This window comes from Chenopodium album, chromosome 8 (assembly GCF_948465745.1).
Source record: "Chenopodium album chromosome 8, dcCheAlbu1.1, whole genome shotgun sequence".
NCBI classification, from domain to species: Eukaryota; Viridiplantae; Streptophyta; class Magnoliopsida; order Caryophyllales; family Amaranthaceae; genus Chenopodium; species Chenopodium album.
The window spans coordinates 66,257,819-66,279,616 of NC_137841.1; the positions used below are offsets into that span (position 1 = coordinate 66,257,819).

General features: G+C 33.1%; 2 protein-coding genes and 1 pseudogene across 2 annotated transcripts; 2 read left to right on the forward strand and 1 right to left on the reverse strand.

The window, feature by feature from the left end:
* The first annotated feature begins 1,580 nt into the window (after positions 1–1,580).
* LOC145556308 (cytochrome P450 CYP72A616-like) lies at positions 1,581–5,028 on the forward strand. Its single transcript, XM_081617961.1, has 5 exons — positions 1,581–1,906; positions 2,639–2,859; positions 3,194–3,438; positions 3,531–3,906; positions 4,589–5,028. Exons 1-5 carry the CDS (start codon positions 1,633–1,635, stop codon positions 5,018–5,020), a joined length of 1,548 nt encoding a protein of 515 aa, XP_081474087.1. The 5' UTR covers positions 1,581–1,632; the 3' UTR covers positions 5,021–5,028.
* Positions 5,029–7,173: 2,145 nt separating this feature from the next.
* Positions 7,174–9,959, reverse strand: LOC145555355 (loganic acid O-methyltransferase pseudogene; annotated as a pseudogene).
* A 4,967-nt stretch (positions 9,960–14,926) lies between these two features.
* On the forward strand, positions 14,927–19,339 carry LOC145556309 (cytochrome P450 CYP72A616-like). The gene is made up of 5 exons (XM_081617962.1): positions 14,927–15,230; positions 16,588–16,808; positions 17,100–17,344; positions 18,173–18,548; positions 18,757–19,339. Exons 1-5 carry the CDS (start codon positions 14,957–14,959, stop codon positions 19,186–19,188), a joined length of 1,548 nt encoding a protein of 515 aa, XP_081474088.1. The 5' UTR covers positions 14,927–14,956; the 3' UTR covers positions 19,189–19,339.
* Positions 19,340–21,798: the final 2,459 nt, after the last annotated feature.

Genomic DNA, 21,798 nt, shown 5'->3' on the forward strand with positions numbered 1-21,798 from the left:
TTAATTATTCAATTAGCTAACAAAACTTGTTTAGTAATAGAATTTTACTGTTAAATAAGCTGATAGATTAAATGTAGATGCAATATGAGTTCACTTAAAAGAAGGGATTAGATTTGAACCCGGATCCTCATCGATTTATATATCTTATCATTTATTATTATGTATTTTTTGTAATAGCGGCTTTGGTGAGGTTGAACTGTGATACCAAATCTCAACCTAAAAAATAATTAAATAATAATCACAAAGTTAACACTTAAAAAAAGCATACATATTAAAAAAAATGGTACTTCGTGATTAAAAAAAAAAAAAATACTTCGTATTAATTAGGAAAAATTTCGAGGAAGGTTCTTTTAAGTAAACCTTTTTGTAACAAAGGCCCTTTTATAAAAAAAGGAAAGGTGGCACAAAAGGTCCTTATATCATGTTTGAGTTGTGAGGAAGGTCCTTTGACAATTTTCCGGTAAAAAAAAAGCTACGTGTAAAGCACGTGACTTATTAAGTTCCCTTTTTTTTCTCTGTTTTCTCTCATTGTGGGGAGGATTAGCCTTGAATTACTTTGAATATCCTTCAATTTTAATTTATGGGATTACAATTGAAGTTTTAATTTGGTGTTAATTGCTTTAAGAAATTAGGGTTTGATAGGGAAAAAAAAGGGGGGAAAACGAGGTAAAAGAGGATCGGATGGAGAAAAAAGGAAACTTAGAGGTGACTTTTTTTGTCAGGAAATAAAAAAGTCAACGCCGGAAAATGGTCATAGGACCCTTCTCACAGCCTAGATATGATATAAAGACCTTAATTTTGTGCCACTTTTTTTTATAAAAGGACCCTTGTCACAAAAAGGTCTACTTAAAAGGACCTTCCTCACAAATTTTCCTATTAATTAATAAGTAATTAGAGTTGGACAAGCACATAAATAGACATCAATCAGGTTTAATAACACTAAAATAGTGAGTAATGGAGAAAATAAAAGAGAGATCGAACACTAACAACAATTTTACAATGGTTGAAATTATTGGTATACCCTCTTGTTGAGGCCGTTCAATGAAGAAATAATATGCATGGTAAGATTCAACTTATTGTTTGTTTGTGGAATATACAATATATATATTGTAGCATATTTACTTCCTCCGTGGAATCGTCCATTGCCAAGGGGACATTGACATAACTTTGCTGTTTGCACTACTAATGGTAAGCTCAGGGATCGGAAGAACCATGCATGGTGCATGCGGTACACGAGGTGATCAAGCTAGGGTTGTCGAACTGGTCGTGTCATATCGGGTTCGTGTTTGTGTTGATGTTAAACGAGTTAAAAGACTTGACCCAAACCTAAACCGTGTTGATGTTAAACTTGTTGAGAACTACATATATTATGGGGCTACAAGAGTAATTAAGGGCATCAACTGATTTACTGAACTAAACTGATGAATATTTTATAAGAGAAGGAAATTAGAAACTGAACAGAGTTGAACTGATTGGAGCCGAACTGAACTTAAAATAAGCTGAGGAAAGCAAGCCCTAAGTAGAGTTGGACAAAAACTTGCATATATAAATAGACAACCTACTACTGTGGCTTTAAACACAAAAATAGTAATCGAGAAAATAGAAGGGAACAGTAACAACAATTGTACAATAATGGTTGTTGTAATGGGCATGGGAGTAATTTTAGGATTGTTTGTAGTAGCTTTTATAGTGAAAATGGTAAATGCTTTAGTATTGAAGCCAAAATGGCAAGAAAAATGGTTAAGGAAGCAAGGAATTGATGGAACTACTTACCAATTATGGGGTGGTGAACAAGATAAGCTAAAGCAATTGAAGATTAAAGGCATTACTTCCATGCCTAAAACTCCAACTCATGATATTATATCATGTTCCAATCCTATTGAGTCCCATTTAATGAAGATTTATGGTAAGTTTTATTGTATTAAACAAATGTTGCATATTTCCTTGGCATTGTCTCATAATTAATTAACCACTATTAGCCAAATTCCCGCATCATTGTGTCATTGTGGCAACTTCGCTTAAAAAATTATTAACCCTCGAAGCTAAGCTTAAGAAGTGCTTTATTATAATAATCATATAAATAGTTTTCATATATAACAATCTTATTGTGCATTTGATTAAACTCGTGGAACTATGCATATAATGCATTAATGCAATAATTTATCACTCGTTGTTATCAATACTATATATTAAAAAGCGCTACTAAATAAGTTTAGGTGTCACGTGACACTCTCCTCATTTAATCGAGTTTTTCATTCCATATGTTAAAAAATATGGATCTTACAAGATTTGAACACAAAGTCTTTGCTTAAATTCTAATATGTTACCACTAAGCTATTACCATATTACTTCCCATTTCATCAAAATTAAATATTAATAAGGATTTTTATCATGAAAATAATACAGTGACCCGGGCATCACCTGAGCATAAAAACAAGTTCTTAATTATGTCACAAGCTTTGTTAGAGGAAAGGAGAGAGAGGAAGAAGGCAAGAAACTAAGGCCACCTGATCGAATTTAGGCATTAAGACATGAAGTAATTAAATGTGGCATTTTAGAACCACTATGTTTTGTGAAAAAGGTATAGTAGTCGTGTGGGATCTTGTTATTATTGTTTTAATATATGTACGTGAAATAGGTAAAATGTTCTTTTATTGGACGGGGACAGTGCCAAGAATAGTGCTGATGGAACCAAAATTGATCAGAGAAATGTTAACGAATAAGTCCGGAGAATTTCGTAAACCAGAAATCAATGGCTTCACCAGACTCTTTGTTGCTGGTGTATCATCTTTGAATGGAGATAAATGGGTCATGCATAGAAAGTTGCTCAGTCCAGCCTTCCATATGACAAAGTTACAGGTTTTTACGCTATGCTCTTTCGTTTTGTCTTTGTGATTTACTGTAGAGTAGGAAATTTGAATAACAATAGTTATACAAATTGTCAATTATAGAGACAATATAAATTCTTGATTAAGGCGGACTTTACTCTATTTGAACGTGATTATTATAAAATTATAAAATTACCACTTGTGTAAAATTATAAAATAATTATGGTGATTATTTGTCCCTCTGCACACTATTGATTTAGGGGTGTTTATTTGCAACTAAATTTTATATTACTCTAGCTATACGGTATGAATTATATATGTACATTTTCATGTATGTAATAACTTGTCTCGCAATTTTCTGCCAGGGAATGGTGCCATCGATACAAAAATGCACACTAGGAATGATTTCGATATGGGAGGGAGTTCTAGGAGCAAATAATTCATGTGAAATTAATGTTTTCTCAGAATTTAAAAAATTAACAGCAGATGTCATATCAAATGTGGCATTTGGCAGTAATTATGAAGAAGGAAGTAGTGTATTTCAACTCATGAATGAGCAATCAAAGTTACTTGCAAAAATGTACTATATGGCAACATTTCCATTCTTAAGGTAACCGCTTTTAATTACCTTTAATTTAGAGGGAAAGTCAATAGGTCAATTGAACCCACTTATTATAATAGATGTATTCTTTGTTAATGTAGGCATTTGCCTACGAAAACAAATGCAAGGATGAAACAAATCCAAAAAGAAGTGACAATTGCATTGAACGGAATCATTCAAAAGCGCACGAGAGTCATGGAAAAGGATGGAATTGTGAAGGATGATTTGTTAGGATTGATGCTACAATCAAATCTTAACAGCCAGCTAGAGGGTAAAGGATTGACATTACAAGAGCTTATCGAAGAATGTAAGCTATTCTACTTTGCTGGGCACGAGACGACTGCGAATTCGCTCACTTGGGCTATTGTAGCTTTAAGCATGCATCAAGATTGGCAAGAAAAGGCAAGAGAAGAAGTACTTAAACTTCTTGGCCGTGAACAAACACCTTCCTTTGATGACTTAAGTCGTCTCAAAATGGTAAGTTATTATTATTAATTTTATTTTTTACAAGTATTATTGTTATAATTAATATTATTGCTTTTAATTTTTTAAATGTATACATACTCTGATACACAAATCAAAATTAAAATGATGGTATGAATAAGCTAAATAATGAAAGGTACATGCATGTAAGAAACAATTAAACCTGTAAATGATCTGTTTATAAAGATAGAAACTCAATAATTATTGAACATTTTGTGAAAAACTACTTTATAAAGCACTTTTTTGCGAGAAATTACTTAATAAAAAAAATATTGTCAGAAATTACTTAATAAAAGGATAAATGTTGTAAGAGACTACCTTGGGTCGAATAGTCATCGTTGACTTTTATTTTTCGGGGTTGATCATATCACGTGCCAATTAAGAAAAAAAGGAGGGGAAGGGTGAATCAAAATCACATGATGTGGTTAACGCCGGAAAATGAAAGTCAACTGTGACTTTCCAACTAATGGTAGACATTTGCTATATTATAAAGTACTTTCTTACACCATTTTTTTATTAGGTAGTTTCTCGCAAAAAAAAAAAAAGTGTTTTATAAAGTAGTTTTTCACAAAATGTCCATAATTATTTTAGGCCCAATAATTGTTTTACTTTGTATTTTGTACAAATAGGCTGGTGATGACCTTGATCGTATGTAATTGTTGTGTGTTGTATGTAGGTAACCATGGTTTTGCAAGAAACATTAAGGCTATATCCGCCATCGAGCATAATCCGAACCACGGGTCAGAAAGGGGCAAAATTGGGAGATAAACAACTACCTGGTGGTGCCCATGTTTTCATCCCAACACCATGCCTTCATCGAGATGAACAAGTGTGGGGAAAAGACGTACTTGAGTTCAACCCTAGTAGATTCTCCGAGGGGGTTTCAAAGGCATCCGATAAAGATCCGGCTCCATATTTCCCTTTCGGGTGGGGCCCAAGGGTTTGCATTGGGCAAAACCTATCCATGCTTGAAGCTAAGATGGCTTTGTCTATGTTGCTTCAACGCTTTTCCTTCGAGCTTTCACCTTCTTATAATCATATGCCTTATTTTATGATGACCCTTCAACCTTTACGTGGTGCACAAGTCATTATTCGTAAGCTAGCTTAGTTAGATTGGTGATGTTCTGGTTAGTTCGATTGGTGATGTTCTGGTTAGTTTGTTGTTCTTTTGGTTGTGTTGGTTTTTCTAAGCAATGAAAGCATAAAATATAGTATATCACTAGGCTGTCTTTAATTGTTTGTTCACAAAAATTGCAATATTCCTCAAAGAATGTATGTAATGTATTGCTGTTAATTTTCCTTAATTCTCATTTTTCACCCGCCTCTTCAATTTTTCATCATCAAAGGTTTGTATATACACATAAAAGGGATGGAATATATCTAGCAATTATAATATAAAATTTTCATTATTTGACTGAAAATTTCAAAAAAATATAAAGTCAAGTGGATTATCGTTGCACACACTTACTAGTAATAATGATGTAGACATGAAAAATTTATATAAGTTCCACATCAGATTTGATATAGGTCAAAAGTCAAAATATTGACTTAGGCTTATTTGACTACTCCCTTTGTCCCAGTTTACTTGCAACATTTTAAGCTCATGTTTGACCATTGATAACTTTTATTATATATTTATATAAGTTATAAAAAGTTTATATTAAAAAACTATATATTAAAATAGATCCAACAACATCTTACATAATTACATTAACTTTCATATAATAGTTAAAAAAATATAATCAACGGGAGATGTGTGAATAGTGTAAAAAGTCAAACCATTGTGAGTAAATTGGGACGGATGGAGTATTAATTAAATTTAATTATTTTGGGTGAAATATATTAAATTAGCCAATTTTAATTATATTTAATCCAGACTTATGTCCTTACATTTGGTAGAATGATTCTATTCTTTGAGCCGCAACTTAATCAACCATTGAATTGAAATTGGTACTCTGGTTTCAATAATCACGTACGTCTAATTTTGACTGTGGTGTTCTTTGACCAAGTATGAAAGATGTGAATGCGAAGGAGGACAACACTTTATTGTTACGGAGTACTCCGTATTAACTATATTTGCATACTTTTCGAAGTGAAAGTATTCAGATATGTTGGTATTTTTCAGTATTTCCCATGCACTAGTGTTTGCAGGGATTCTGATACTTCACCTGGAGTTAATTAATTAAGGATGGCAAATGTGTAGGTGTCATTGATCCCCCTTCTGTGGTATGTTGTTATTGATTATTGTGTTCTTTTACTTCATACCTGTTCTTATGCTGTTCAAGTTAGCTGTGGGACTTTATCAGACTGTTATTCATCATGAAACAGGTGTTAGGCAAATTTGATTCCATTGTAAAACAGTTAGATAAAATTAGCATAACTATATTATATCTTGTTAGTATGTATAACATTCTAATTTATAATTATTAGGGTTGTGGTTTCGATCTTAAGATGGCATGATTTTGTGGTCCAACATTTTTATATATGATATTTTTGTTCACAGAAGATGGGAAATTAGAGAGAGAAAAGTAAGGAGCGAGAAAGTAAGAGAGAAAAATAAAATTGAAATTTTCATTATTTTAGGTTTATATTCATTTATATACTCTCACAATTTTTATACTCTTTTATTTTATACATATGTTATTTCACTTAATATGTTGGAATACCATAAACGAATGGTATTTCAGGTCTCTAGTAATACCTAATACTAATTGGTTAATCATGTTGAACATCTATAGGAACTAGGAAGTGTAACTTCCTATCTTATTTTCAATGGATGCCTAAGGTGAAAAACATGTGCTATGGCCCACAGTTAATTTTATAATCTTGAACGTGTGATTTTAAAATGTTGTTAGTGGATTTGTGGCTCAAAATAAAAAAATATTTACACTACGGGTCTATTTGGTAAATGGCTTTTCATTGGGTTTTTGATTGGTTTTTGCCTTTTGATTTTTTCATTTGGTCAAACATCTAAAATTTGTGTTTGATAAATGGCTTTTTCAGCCAGCTATTTAAGCCAAAATGAAAAAACTAATTGGAGTAGCTTTTGGCTACCTATGTTACTAATAATATCCAACAACCAATTTTACCAAACATGTTTTTAAACTAATAAAAAGTCAAACAGCCAACAAAAAAGTCAATACAAATAGCCGATCAAACCAGCCAATCAAACCAGCCGACAGCCAATAGCCAGCAGCCAATTGCCAAACAATGCCTACAAATTCTGAAAAAACAATGGAAGGAAATGATTATAAAAGGAGCTTAATTATTTTTGACAAGGACAATGAACAACTGAGTTCCTTGCTTAAGGCTTGACTTGAACTTATCAGAAAACCCAATGGTCTTCTTAGAGAACCTTTCAAACAATTCATCCATTTTCTCAACGCCAAAATGTTTAGACAAAATTCCTTCCATTTCAGCTCTCAAATGATTCGCTATTGCGTTGCCATCACCCGAAGTCTTAGAACCACCCTCATTATTCTTTCTTCCTGAAGTTGGATCAGTTAACTCCATTTTCTCAATGCTAAATCGCCCGTTCTTCTTTACTAAGGATTCCATCTCCATTGGTGAAACGCTGTAGACTGGCAAGTTGAAGGAGTCTACTCGCTCTTGGCTTATGACTCCCTAAAATCATCAGGGAAGAGAGGAAAAAAAAAGTTTACTTAGAAAAATCTTGAACTAGTTTTGTTAGTATTATCACAAACACATTGGAAACTTCTACTTGAGGATGCCCCAGTTTCTCATGGTGAGATGTTTCTCACATGGCATTTTCGTAAATAAACCAACAACTTTATTCAACCGTGGAGCCTAAAATAATGAAAAAATTGTTGATTTATTCACGAAAATGCCCCATGAGAAACAAATTTCTTTTCTCACCATGAGAAACCGGGAATTTCCCCTTCTGCTTTTGAATGTAAATTAGAAGCAAAATGTAATCATGAACACATTGTAATATTTCATTTCACCTGTAACCAAATAAGTTATGCCAAGGTCCTATTAGCCATCAAACAATCTAATCAATTAAGTCAAGCATAGCTCGGGCATTACCTAGTTGATTATTCGTTAAAACAAAAAGAACGAAAGGCACTTACAACTTGAGCCATATCCACTAGGGAAGCACCCAAGAGGTCGAACATGATCCCAGCAGGAACCTGAGAATGAGCCACACTTTCATCTGGAATACAAGGCATGATGAGCACCATCATCCCACCAACAACGAGCTCTTTCGCTCTTTCACCCAAGAACAACTCCATGTCTTCAGAAAACTGCCTAGCATAAGCATCCACAACACCTTGCGGAGCACTAGTGTAATGGATCCTCCCACCATTCCACGCTTCAGATTCCTTGTTAAGCAACTCCTTAGGCTCCTTAGACAACCATTGTAGAGAATACGACGAGTGGATGAAGTGGAGCGATGAGTCAGGGAAGAGACGGCCATAGAAGGAACCGGGCACACCTGCTGAGAAGTAGGCACGATCAGAGGGAATGGAGGTAAAGAGGGTGTTGAAATCGTTTCCTACATGATCATTGAAGAAGACTTGATATTGAGGGTTTTGGCAAGACAAGGATTTGGCTTTATTTGTGATTGCGTCTATCACATTTTGCATTGCAGCGAACGTATTTGGACCTACTGAGCAGCCAAGATCAGCTAACCGGATCGTCGGGGTTGCTGATGGTGTTGTGGTAGTAATGGTCAAGAAGATGTTCATGGGATCAAATTTCTCAGTGATTGCTGAGCAAATTAGCCCTTGTACTACACTTGAAGCTAGTTTCTGTTTTGGTTTCAAGAAATTCATCATTAGTACTTATCTAGTTACCACTAGAGACATGGATATACTACCTCTGCTTCTCATTACTCGCAATAAAGGGGTATTATTTATGAGACATAAAATATAATTCTTTTGTTGCAAGTAATGCGAAACAGAAGTTGTATATTACAAATATTATGCAATTTCTTACATCAATATATATAATCATAAATTCATTATGGATTATAAGATAAGCAACATTCAGCTCATTTAGCAACTCGTTAAATTAAACCATCCCACTCACAATTCTTCTTATGTAAATTGTGGAGATCAGAATAAAGTCCAATTAACTATTGGAATTGGATAGGGTGATTTAACTAAGCTAGTTGGTAATTAATTATGTTCAAACAAATAAACATTATGTAATTTCACATACAAATCCGTAAATAAACATAGTAAAAGAGAATCAAAACAAGACAAACAAAAAGGAACGAAGGGAGTTTAATTTGAAAGAGTGTTATAAAATATAACTAGTCGATGATTAAGGGTTTGTTCCGATTGACTGAACTGAACTGAACTGAACTGAACTGAACTTATTAATTAGTGATTTTTAACTACGGATTAGTGATCTTTGATTATTTATTGATTATTTATTACTATACATATGTGTATATACAAATGTACATATTAATAATAATAATATTATTATTATTATTATTATTATTATTATTATTATTAATTATTGATGATTATATTATTATCATTTATTGATTATTAGTATTATTATTATTATTATTATTGTTATTGTTATTATTATTATTTATTGATGATTATTATTATTTATTATTTATTGATTATTATTATTAGTATTATTATTTCAATTATTATTGTTATTATTATTATTATTATTTATTGATGATTATTATTTTTATTATTATTTATTACTTATTGATTATTATTGTTGTTGTTGTTGTCGTCGTCGTCGTCGTCGTAATAAGAGGTTAAAAGAATGAAATTTGGCTTTATATCATTAGCAATATCATTAGACGTAAATTAAGAGCTGAACTGAACTGAACTGAATTTCAACGGAAGAGAACATGCCCTAAATATGTAGTGTACCTGAAAGCTGGAGATCTTGATTTAGCTGAAAGTGCCATCTCCTCCTTTCATCGGATATGCTTCTACTGCTGCCATCTCTCACTCTCTCTAGAGATAAAAATTTACTAGTGTCGATGTTGCTTTTTCCTTTTACTTGGTTACTGCCAAACTCTTCACGTTTAAATAAACTAGGAGAGTTTCTTAATTAATTACTACGTGTCATATTATGCGTAACTATCATACTATATTATTTTCTTATGTATAAATCACATATATAAGTAAAAGTAGGTTGGTCAAGTAATTAATGCGAAAAGGCTAATGGAGCACTTGTTAAAATACTATGAGAGTATTATCTTTTCTAAAACTTTCTACCTAAGAGAGAATTAGAAGTTTGGAACACTTATTAAAATACAAAGGGAGTAGATATAGAGAGTAGTATTTATTTTACCCCTTTTATTTTTGATTTTTTCTACATTTTAACCCTCTAACTTTTCGTTTTCTACGATGTGCCTCTTTTAAAAAATTCATATTGTAACCTAAAGTACACTTAGTTTCTAAACGGTTACTTTATCGTTATCATACCGTTAACAAATTTCGTTAGTGAAATACACTCTCCACTTAATAATTATCATCGTGTGCCCTCATGATCTTTTACTTTTCTTTTTCCCTTTTTCTTTTGTTTTTTTTTAAAAAAAAAAAAAAAAAAAAAAAAAAAAAAAAAAAAAAAAAAAAAAAAAACATGAGGGCACACGAGCCACGAGGTGAGCAAATTTCAGAACACTATCTTTTTTATTTCTGAAATTCATGCCTAACAATTTATTAAGTACGTACACGTGGAACTTTTACTTCATAGTTCCAACTATATGGTAGTAGGGTGGGTAAGTCATTGAGTCAGTAATCTAATAATTTGCATCATTGCAAATTGTTCATTCTAAGACTGGTGGTATTTTGATCACAACTGACATAATTTTTATTTAAATTAAAAATCTTATGACATTTTTTTACTACTTCTCTGTTTTTAAATAATTGACCAATTTGACTTTTTTTTAATAGTTATAAGCGAGTACTAATTTTGACCATCATTAAATGACAAAGAGGCAAATACAATGTTAGTGACTTAGTGTGAGGGGTATATTAAGGGCATTTAACGTAGACTAATGGACTATGACTTTGTTTGGTAAATAGGTTTTCAATAAACTTTTAGCTTATTGAACACTATTAGATGTTTAACAATATTATTAAGGAAAAATACACTTTAATAATCCCAACAATTGTCGATTTACTTCTAATAATTCCAACTAAGGTTTATTATTTGAAAATCCTAACTATGCCCTGAGTTTGCCTCCAATAGCCCAAAAAACGGATTACCAAATGGAGGGTATTTATTTATTTATTTGTTTGTTTATTAAACGTCACATGTCAGCAAATAATTGCCTAATTTTATTTTTGTTAAAAAAAAAAAAACAGATTCAATTGTGACAGCCAACCCTCCGCCACCGGCCAATCCACAACCAACCGGAAAACGGCCAGCCACCTTCCTAATCCCAGAAAATGGTCGGCTGGCCCTACCAACCCCCAACAAATTTCAGTCGACCTACCCAAGCCCTTAAACCACTCTCCTCCCTTCCCTCCCCCTTCGCTAGAATTCCAAAAAATAAAATCAGCGTCGCGCCGCTCCTCCTCCCTTCCCACACCCTCAAAACCGCCCAGGGGGTCGAATTCGGGGGTTGGGAAGGGAGGAGGGTCGGTTTCATTTGTGTAGAGGTAGTTCTCGAGGGAGGTTTAGGTGGTTTGGCGAGAGGTTTAGGTGGTTATCTGGAATAAAGAGGTACGCCCTAATTTACCTCATGTATTTATTTTCTAATCTTGTGAAGAATAAATAAATTAAATAACCTCTAATTTGAAAGAAATATATAATGTTAACTATGTGAAATTTAAAACACTAATAAAAGTTTGTTGAGATGGTAAATGTATAACCGTTAGGTTATTTGTTGGAGGTTGCGGGTTTGAGTCTAGATCAAACCATAATTTATTTATTTTTTTTAAGTGAAGTTGCAAACTTATGTGTCCCATGTACTTTGAATAGTGATGTGGTATAGTGACATTGTGTCATATACGTTGAAGAGTGCCACGTGACGCCGTTACTTTAAAATGAACGTCATTCAATATATACTACCTCCGTTAAATATTATGTGCAACTTTAAATTGTACTACTTATTCCTCCATTCAAGAATTTTCAATTGAAAAAAAATATATAATTTGTAGGCATTGTAGCCAAATTCAAACTTTTATTCTTCCATAACAATGGTAACGAGTAATTAATTTTGATTTTCAATTATTCTTATCAAATGGCATACTAACCCATATAATTATTTTTTACTGCCCATCCTTTTTTTTTAATTTTTTTTTTTATTTTTTTTTTTTACAAAATATATGGGTTAACGATCTTTCATCATTCTTCAATCATCTAATTCCTAATTGATACACAATCAAACAAAAATGAATTGAGACTTAGTAAATTACCAATTTGACTCATTTGAGTTATTCCTTATTTGCCTATCCTTTGTTTGATTGAACGTAATTTTTATTGTTTTTTTTTTCTAGTTTTGATGATGTCAATTAGTTTCTTTGATGTCAATTAGTTTCTTCTAAGCAAATTAGAGAGGCAAGTACGAGTATTGGAATAGTCGATAAGATTGATTTAAGCTAATAAGCTGATATATATTAGTTTTGAGTTGTATTTAGTTGCTATTATCAACTTGAATATAATATCCGAATTTGGTTTTGTGTTATTAAATACTCCGTATTTGTTATAGGAACCCATTTTCTTTTTGTAATGTATAAGGTAATTGTGCATTACCTAAATAGTAGCTAGATAAAAAAATGAATGGAGTGTAATTTTAAAATTATTAAGGACCCCTTTTTTAAATTTAGTACAGGGCCCTAAAATCGCTCAACGGCCTTGCCATCAAGCTTGCCAGCTTGGTGTTATGGACTTATCGTGTGTTGTACGGCTGTACCTTTCAAACAAATAAATACTCCCTTCATTTTTAAATACTTGCTCTATTTCTCAATGCGCGGAGTTTTAGGAGAAATTGGATAAAGTAATAAAATATGGAGATAGTGGGGTATGTGAAAGAATAAAAAATTGTAAAAAGCAAAAGTACTGCAGAAAATATAAAATTAATAAAATATGATTTTTGTTGGGTCCATTAAGTTAAAGAAATGAATAAAATATTGCAAAATCTTTTCAAATAAGAAAATGAAGCAAGTAATTAAAAACGGTCGGAAAAAAAAAGTGAAGTAAGTTTTTTAAAACGGATGGGCCGAGGGGGTACTCCGTAATGGAATAATGATTGGTAAACATATACGGGGCGTTTGGCAAGTGGGAATGGGAATTTGAGGGTCGGGAATGGGATTGGGATTTATAGTTGGGAATTCAATAAAATATTGACAATCCCTTGTTAAGTGTGAAGGGAATTGATTGGGAATAAATAGTAAATTTACAATAATACCTTTACTAATATTATATCCTTATGCTTTCATTAATGGCAAAATGGTCTTTTTGTGCGTTGTATCGAATGAAACCACATGCTCCACCGCTTGTGCAGTCCCCCGTCAATTCCTTTGAGTTTCGGTGAGGCTCAAAAGTTTATTGACAACAGGTCGGCACTCGTTATCGTTCGAAGAAAGTTAAAGAACCCCAATCCCCATCTCTATTACTTCCCCCCCCCCCCCCAAATAATAAAATCATGGGAATAAACCAATTTTATTCTCATTCCCAATCCCAATCCCATCTGCAATTCCCCTTCCCACAGAATAAAGCATTACATACTCCCACCCCTCCAATTTCCATTCCCAAGCCCCAATTCCCACTTACCAAAACACCCCCATAAGGTAAGTTAAAACAAAAGAGAGAAAAATATTTTGTCCATGATTGAAAATAAGCTGGGGACACTGACTTTTAGCAGTTTGCACACATGGTAAGCTTAGGGATGACGCGCGAGGCAACACGAGGAGAGCTACATTAATCATTAATGCGCTTTTTCTTTTGTTCCTCTGTATTATTATTATTTTTTTATTTTATTTTGAAAATATAGACTTAGGGTCTGTTCATATTTACTTATTTTCAGTTCAGTTCAGTTTAGCTCCAATCAGCTCAGTTCAATTCAATTCAGTTCAGTTCAATTCAGCTCTAATCAGTTCAGTTCAGTTTTATGCATTTTAATTTTTCAGTTCAGTTCAGCTCCAATCAGTTCAGTTCAGCTCCAATAAGTTCAGTTCAGTTCAGCTCCAATAAGTTCAGTTCAGTTCAGCTCAGCTCAGCTCAGTTCAGTAAATATGAACATGCCCTTATTGCAAACGAAAATAAAACTCTTCTAAATTGGAGCTGAATTGAACTGAACTGAACTAAACTGAGCTGAAATGAACTAAAATAAATATTTAATGAGAGAGGGAAATTAGAAGCTGAACTGAACTAAACTGATTGGAGCTGAGCTGGACCGAACTAAACTGAACTGAACTGGACTGAACAGAAATTAAGTAAATGTGAACAGGCCCTTAGACTCCATTGTTTCCCTTAAGTTTTTTTTTTTGGTTTCTTAGGGTATAATAATGTCTCCCTCGAAAGAAATGGTTTATCTCATTTGAAAGATAAGGTTTTTTCGACTACCTTTGAAAGACAAGATTTTTCGAACTCTTTCGAAAGACAAGGTATTATCTGCATTTAATTTGGTACGGTTTCTAGTTGTGCAGGGCTGCAATTGATTATTGCTCGGATTCGGGTTATAAAATCAGCACTAGAATTTTCTTTTTCACAAAGTTATGAAGCAGTGACGGATTCACTCAAAAAGTTGTACGAGACAACGAATCGAGAATGCGCCGAATTGTTAAATTTATGAATTTGAATTTTTAACCCTGGCCTTTCCCGATCAATTCTTATTTGATTTTGTTAGATCTATTTTCATTATCGTTGATTGTCAATTATAGATGTCGTATGACTCATTAATAATATATAGTGTCCTTTAGGACTCCTTAAAAAAAATTGAAAAGAAATGAAAATTATACATTTTAGGGCTGAAAGAGTAATTTAGTAGAGTTGGACAAAAACGTGCATATATAAATAGACAGCCACTCTGGCTTTAAACACAAAAATATTAATGGAGAAAATAGGAGGAAACACTAACAACAATAGTACAATGGTTGTTGTAATGGGCATAACAGTAGTTTTAGGACTGTTTGTGGTAGCTTTTATAGTGAAATTGGTAAATGCTTTAGTGTTGAAGCCAAGATGGCAAGAACGATGGTTAAGGAAACAAGGAATTGATGGAACTACTTATCAATTATGGGGTGGTGAACGAGATAAGCTAGATCAATTGAAGATTAATGGCATTTCTTCCATGCCCAAAACTCCATCGCATGATATATTATCATGTTCCAATCCTATTGAGTCCCATTTAATGAAGATTTATGGTAAGTTTTAAACAAATTTGTAGAATATTGATGCATAATTTCCTTGGCATTGTCTTATATTATAATTATTACTTAACCACAATTAGCCAAATTCCCAACATCATTACATAACTGTGGCAACTTCGACATAAAAAATTATTAACCTTCGAAGCTTAATTAAGTAGTGCTTTATTATAATAATCTTATAATCTATTTTTTATAATAATCTAATTTTGCATTTAATTAAACTCTTAGGACTATCTATTATTCTACAATATTTTATCACACGTTATTCTTAATTATGTCATGTGCATTGTTAGAGGGGAGGGGTGAGAGAAAGAAGGCAAGAAGCTGAAGCCATAAAATTCAGGGCATAAAATATAGTCATGTGAGTTCTTGTTAAATCATTGGAAAATTTGTTAAAAAGGACCTTTTAAGTCCACTATTTTGTGAGAAAGGACCTTTTAAAAAAAAGGTGGCAAGGAGGGACCAAATATGGATTTTTTTTTGTGAGGAGGGACCTATGCCCGGAATTCACCTTAGCCCCACCCCTTTCACGGCAACCTCCTCTTTCCTCCACCTGACCACCCCCACCCGCACCGCCTCCATCTTCCCGCTCCCCTTTCACGACAAACTCACCACCCCTAACCATTCCCTCTACCTCTCCACTGCCAGCACTGACCTCACACCCACCACCCCTTTCACGACAGCCTGCTCCTCCCATTTCCCTACCCCCACTCCCTTTCCTCCACCATGATTACTATAAAAATTCATGCGATTTCCTCCACCCTAATCCTAGAATTTAGGGATTTAGAGAATCGAGAAACGAGAGGGATGGAATCAAATTTCTGAATGAGTTAATGAAGGGTATGGAATTGGATGAGTTTTTGAAGAAATTGGGTTCAATTGAATGGGTTCAGAAGTTTTGAAAGCAAATTGGATGTAAAATTGTGCAAAATTTGTAGAAACGAAGATCGATCTTCGCGCAAAAGCAGAGAAATGAGAGGAGAAAATTAAAAAGAGGGAAAGACGGTGGGGATCGGAGGGTCACCGGCATGGGGAGGCTTGGGCGCCTGGGTCGACACCGACAACGGCAGGGGAGAGGGGGTAGTGGGCTGTGGGAAAGGCTAGGACGCTAGGCTACCTTGAAAGAGAAGGGTTTTCGGGGTAGAGGAAGGGATTGCTGCCATGAAAGGGGTGGGGCTAAGGTGGTCAACACCGGAGTTGGCGGGTCAAATCCTGCTTTCCGGGCAATGGTCCCTCTTCACAAATAAAAACTCATTTTTGGTCCCTTCTTGCCACCTTTTTTTTAAAAGGTCCTTTCTCACAAAATAGTGGACATAAAAGGTCATTTTATTAATATATTTATGTGAAACAGGTAAAATGTTCTTTTATTGGACGGGGACAGTGCCTAGAATAGTGTTGTTGGAACCAAAATTGATTAGAGAATTGTTAACGAATAAGAACGGAGAATTTCGACAACCAGAGGTCAATGGCTTCACCAGACTCTTTGTTACTGGTGTCTCCACTTTAAATGGAGATAAATGGGTCATGCACAGAAAGTTGCTCAGTCCAGCCTTCCATATGACCAAGTTACAGGTTTTACGCTATGCTCTTTCTTTATTGTTCTTGTAATTTATTACAGAGTAGGAAATTTGGATAACAATAGCTGTACAAATTGTCAATAATATAGACAATACAATTTATTGATTAACGCGGACTATATATGAATTAACATGATTATTACCACTTGTGTAAAAGTACACTATTAACGCGATTATTAATTTGTCCCACTGCACTTTCGATTCAGGGATGTTTGCAACTAAATTTCCACTTTTGGCCTACTTACGTTTTCATGTTTGTAATAATTTGTCTCGCAATATCTTCCAGGGAATGGTGCCATCGATACTAAAGTGTACACAAGGAATGATTTCGATTTGGGAGGGAATTCTAAAAGCAAAGGATTCATGTGAAATTGATGTTTTCTCTGAATTCCAAAAATTTACAGCAGATATCATATCAAATGTGGCATTTGGCAGCAATTATGAAGAAGGAAGTAAAGTATTTCAACTCATGAATGAGCAATCAAAGTTACTTTCAAAAGTGTATTACATGGCGGCCTTTCCATTCTTAAGGTAACCACTTCCATATGCTAATAAACTTATATATAAGGAATTAAGGATGTAGTCTCTCTGTAGTTACCTTTAGAAGTTCAAAGGGAAAGTTAATAGGGTCAATTGAACTCATTAGTTCTTGCGCATAGGGCTGTATACTGGTCCAAAACCGGATCGGACGTGACCCGGACCTGAATGGACCGGGACCTGAATCCTTGATTTTTAAGGACCGGAGACCGGACCTGACCTGAAAAATCATGTCAGGTTCGAGTTTGGACCTGAATAGACCTGATTATTGATTTTTTTTCCCTTTTTTAAAATAATATAAAATTGATGACCTGTTTGGACCTATTTGGACCTGTTTAGACTTATTAAATAAAAACAGTAGCTTTACCGGTTTCAGGTCCGGACCTGAAACCCGGAATCCTTGATTTTCAAGGACCTGAATAGACTTGATTATTGATTTTTTTTTCCCTTTTTTTAAATAATATAAAATTGCTGACCTGTTTAGACCTGTTTGGACCTATTTGGACCTGTTATGGACCTGTTTGGACCTATTTATGGACCTGTTTAGACTTATTAAATAAAAACAGTAGCTCTACTGGTTTCAGGTCCAGACCTAAAACCCGGAATCCTTGAATTTCAAGGACCGGGACCGGACCTGAATCTACAGGTCCGGATTAGGTCCGGTCCCAACAGGTCCGGTTCAAGTCGGTTTTCAGGTCCGGGCCAGTTTTTGTACACCCCTACTTGCGCAAACATTAGTTTAGACGTGTTCTTTAATTCTTTACTTGGGAGGGCCGAGGAAGAAATTTTATTTTACTAACATACAAATGAACCTCAATGTAGGAATTTGCCTACGAAAACAAATGCAAGGATGAAACATATCAATAAAGAAGTGACAATTGCATTGAAAGGTATAATTCAAAAGCGCCATAGAGTTATGGAAAAGGATGGAATTGTGAAGGATGATTTGTTAGGGTTGATGCTACAATCAAATCTTAACAGCCAGTTAGAGGGTAAAGGAATGACATTACAAGAGCTTATCGAAGAGTGCAAGCTATTCTACTTTGCTGGGCACGAGACAACCGCGAATTTGCTCACTTGGGCTATTGTAGCTCTAAGCATGCATCAAGACTGGCAAGAAAAGGCAAGAGAAGAAGTACTTAAACTTCTTGGTCGTGAACAAACACCTTCCTTTGACGACTTAAGTAATCTCAAAACTGTAAGTTATTATTGTTATTATTATTGCTTCTAATTTTTAAAATGAATACGTACGCATATCACAAATTAAAATAATGGTATGAATTAGCTAAATTATGAATGGTACATGTAAAGGAACAATTACGTACTGATCTATATATAATTGTTTTACTTTGTATTATACAAATAGGTGACCTTGATCGTAATTGTTATGTACGTGTTGTATGTAGGTAACCATGATTTTGCAAGAAACATTAAGGCTATATCCGCCAGCGAACATATTCCGAACCACGGGTCAGAAAGGGGCAAAATTAGGAGATAAACAACTCCCAGGTGGTGCCCATGTTTTCGTCCCAACCCCATGCCTTCATCGAGATGAACAAGTGTGGGGAAAAGACGTACTCGAGTTCAACCCTAGTAGATTCTACGAGGGGGTTTCGAAGACATCCGATAATGATCCGTCTCCATATTTCCCATTCGGGTGGGGCCCAAGGTTTTGCATTGGGCAAAAACTATCCATGATTGAAGCTAAGATGGCTTTGTCTATGTTGCTGCAACGCTTTTCTTTTGAGCTTTCACCTTCTTATAATCATATGCCTTGTGTTATGATGACCCTTCAACCTTTACGTGGGGCGCAAGTCATTATTCGTAAGCTAGCTTAGTTCGATTGGTGATGTTATGGTTAGTTTGTTGTTCTTTTGGTTGTGTTTGTTTTGCCAAGCAATGAGAGCATAATATATAGTTTGTCACTAGGCTATCTTTAATGGTTTGTTCACAAAACCTCAAAGAATGTATGTAATGTGTTGCTGTTAATTTTCCATAATTTACTTCTTTCACTTGCTTTTCAATTTTGTTCATCATCAAAGGTTTGTATACACATACAAGGGATGTATAATAACAAACAATTATAATGAAATTTTAATTATTAGACATGAAATTTCAAAAAATAATTAAAGTCTAGTGAATTATTGTGGGGCCGGGGACACTAAAGTAATAGTGTATCTAATTGGTTAATTATGGGTAAAGTTGTAAACATGTGCTATAATCTATACTAATATATTAAAAGACTTCTCCAAATTACACCATGTCACCTACCCAACATCTAATCATATAAAAAATTTGAAGATAAGAAGATTCGAACCACAAACCACTTATAACAAACTTGACTTTTCAACCATCTAAGCCAATTATCAAGCATGTTACAAATATGAAAAACAGAAGTATATTATATAGATTTAACAATTTGGCTCTTTATAATACATAATACATAACACAAAGACAGTTACATAATACAAAATCCATAAAAAAAAAAAAAATACTCACACTTTACAATTACAAAAGTAGCAATCCCAGACAACAGGCTACTCACTAGTTCTTTACATTGAAAGTGTGTTACAAGTATTATATTGTACTTCATAACATTATCTTTTTTTTTGGTAATAAATTCCCCCTTTGTCATAATTATCTTAAAATAATTGACATGTTTCATTTTTTTTAAAACAAATTATGTACTAACTTTGACCATAATTATTAATTACTAGATGAAATTCTGTGCGATGCATGATTTTTTTTACCATAAATCTCATAAATTTTCTTAATTACATCCTATAATATTTTGATTAACTTGCTATTGCCTGTTAAAAAAGGATGATTATTTTTTTATGTAATTCAGAATGCAACAAAATGTGATAATTTTTAGTTTTATATTAAAAAAATCTCACTATTTATGATCGTTCATCAAATGTGGTGGATAAAAATTTTCATGAGAAAATATTTTTTTCGGGGTTTTTTTTTAAAAATAGTTTAAATCCTAAATCATATTCATTTTTTTAATTCTAAACTAAAATTTGATTTTTTTTTTTTTTATTAGTTGACTCTCAAATATCATTCATTAATTCTTAAGTGGCTTTATTTTTTTAATTCTAAAATAAAATGTTTTTTTTTTTCATTGGTCTTGCCTTTGTATACGTTATCTCATCCGTTACATATTAGAATAAAAATTTTAAGGTTGTTTTTTAAATAACTTAAATCCAAAATCAATATTCTTAGTTTTTTTTATATGACACATAAAATTAATTTCTCAAATCTCATTTGTTAGTTGTGCTTTTAAATTATAAAATAAAAAACAATTTTGTACTATTCGTAGTTATTTTATGTTTTTTTTAATTCTAAAATAAATTAAATGTGAATCCCTTTTTTTCTTGGTTGATATAATGTCTTTGTCTATGTGTCCATGCCATGCGCTTTTATCAAAAATAAATATTTTTTAATTATTAAATAAATAGTTTCTGTATTTTATTTATCGGAGATTTGGATAAAGTCTCCATTCTAAGGCCCTGTTCTTTTGAGCTTCTGGGCAGAGCAGAGTAGATTTCAGCAGAGCAAAGCAGAGCAGAGCAAAGCAGAGCAGATTTCAGCAGAGCAGAGCCCAGCCGAGTAAAGCAGAGCAAATTTGATTATTATTAGTACTACTACTACTACTACTACTACTACTACTGTACTACTATACTACTACTACTACTACTACTACTACTATACTACTACTACTACTACTACTACTGCTACTACTACTACTACTGCTACTACTACTACTATTATTATTATTATTAATATTAGTATAATTACTATTATTATTACTACTATTATTATTACTACTATTATTATTATTATTATTATTATTAATAATAATTTATTATTATTATTAAATATTAATAATTAATTATTATTATTATTATTTTTATTAAATATCAATAATTAATTATTGTTATTATTATTATTATTATTAAGTATTAATTATTATTATTATTATTAATTATTTATTATTTATTATTATTAAATATTAATTATTCAATATTATTCTTATTAAATATTAATATTATTATTAAATATTAATTATTATTATAATAATTCAATATTAAATATTAATTTTAAGTAGAGTAGAGCAGAGCAGGACAGAACAGAGCAGAGCAGATTGAAGCAGAGCAGGACAGAACAGAGCAGAGCAGATCAGATTTCAGCAAAGCAGAGAAGAGCAAAGCAGATTTCAGCAGAGCAGAGCAGAGCAAAGCAAAGCAGCTCTAAAGAACGGGGCCTAAATTAGTAATGCAACATTTCATGTCATGTTGCACGACTACTTCAACTTTTTTTTTTTTTTTTTTTTAAACAAAACCTTATCTATACATGTAAATAGAGGTAGGTGCATCAACTTGGTCTAGTGACAAAGTTTGTATCTCACAATTCACAACCTTTGATTGTGGGATCAAACTTCAAAC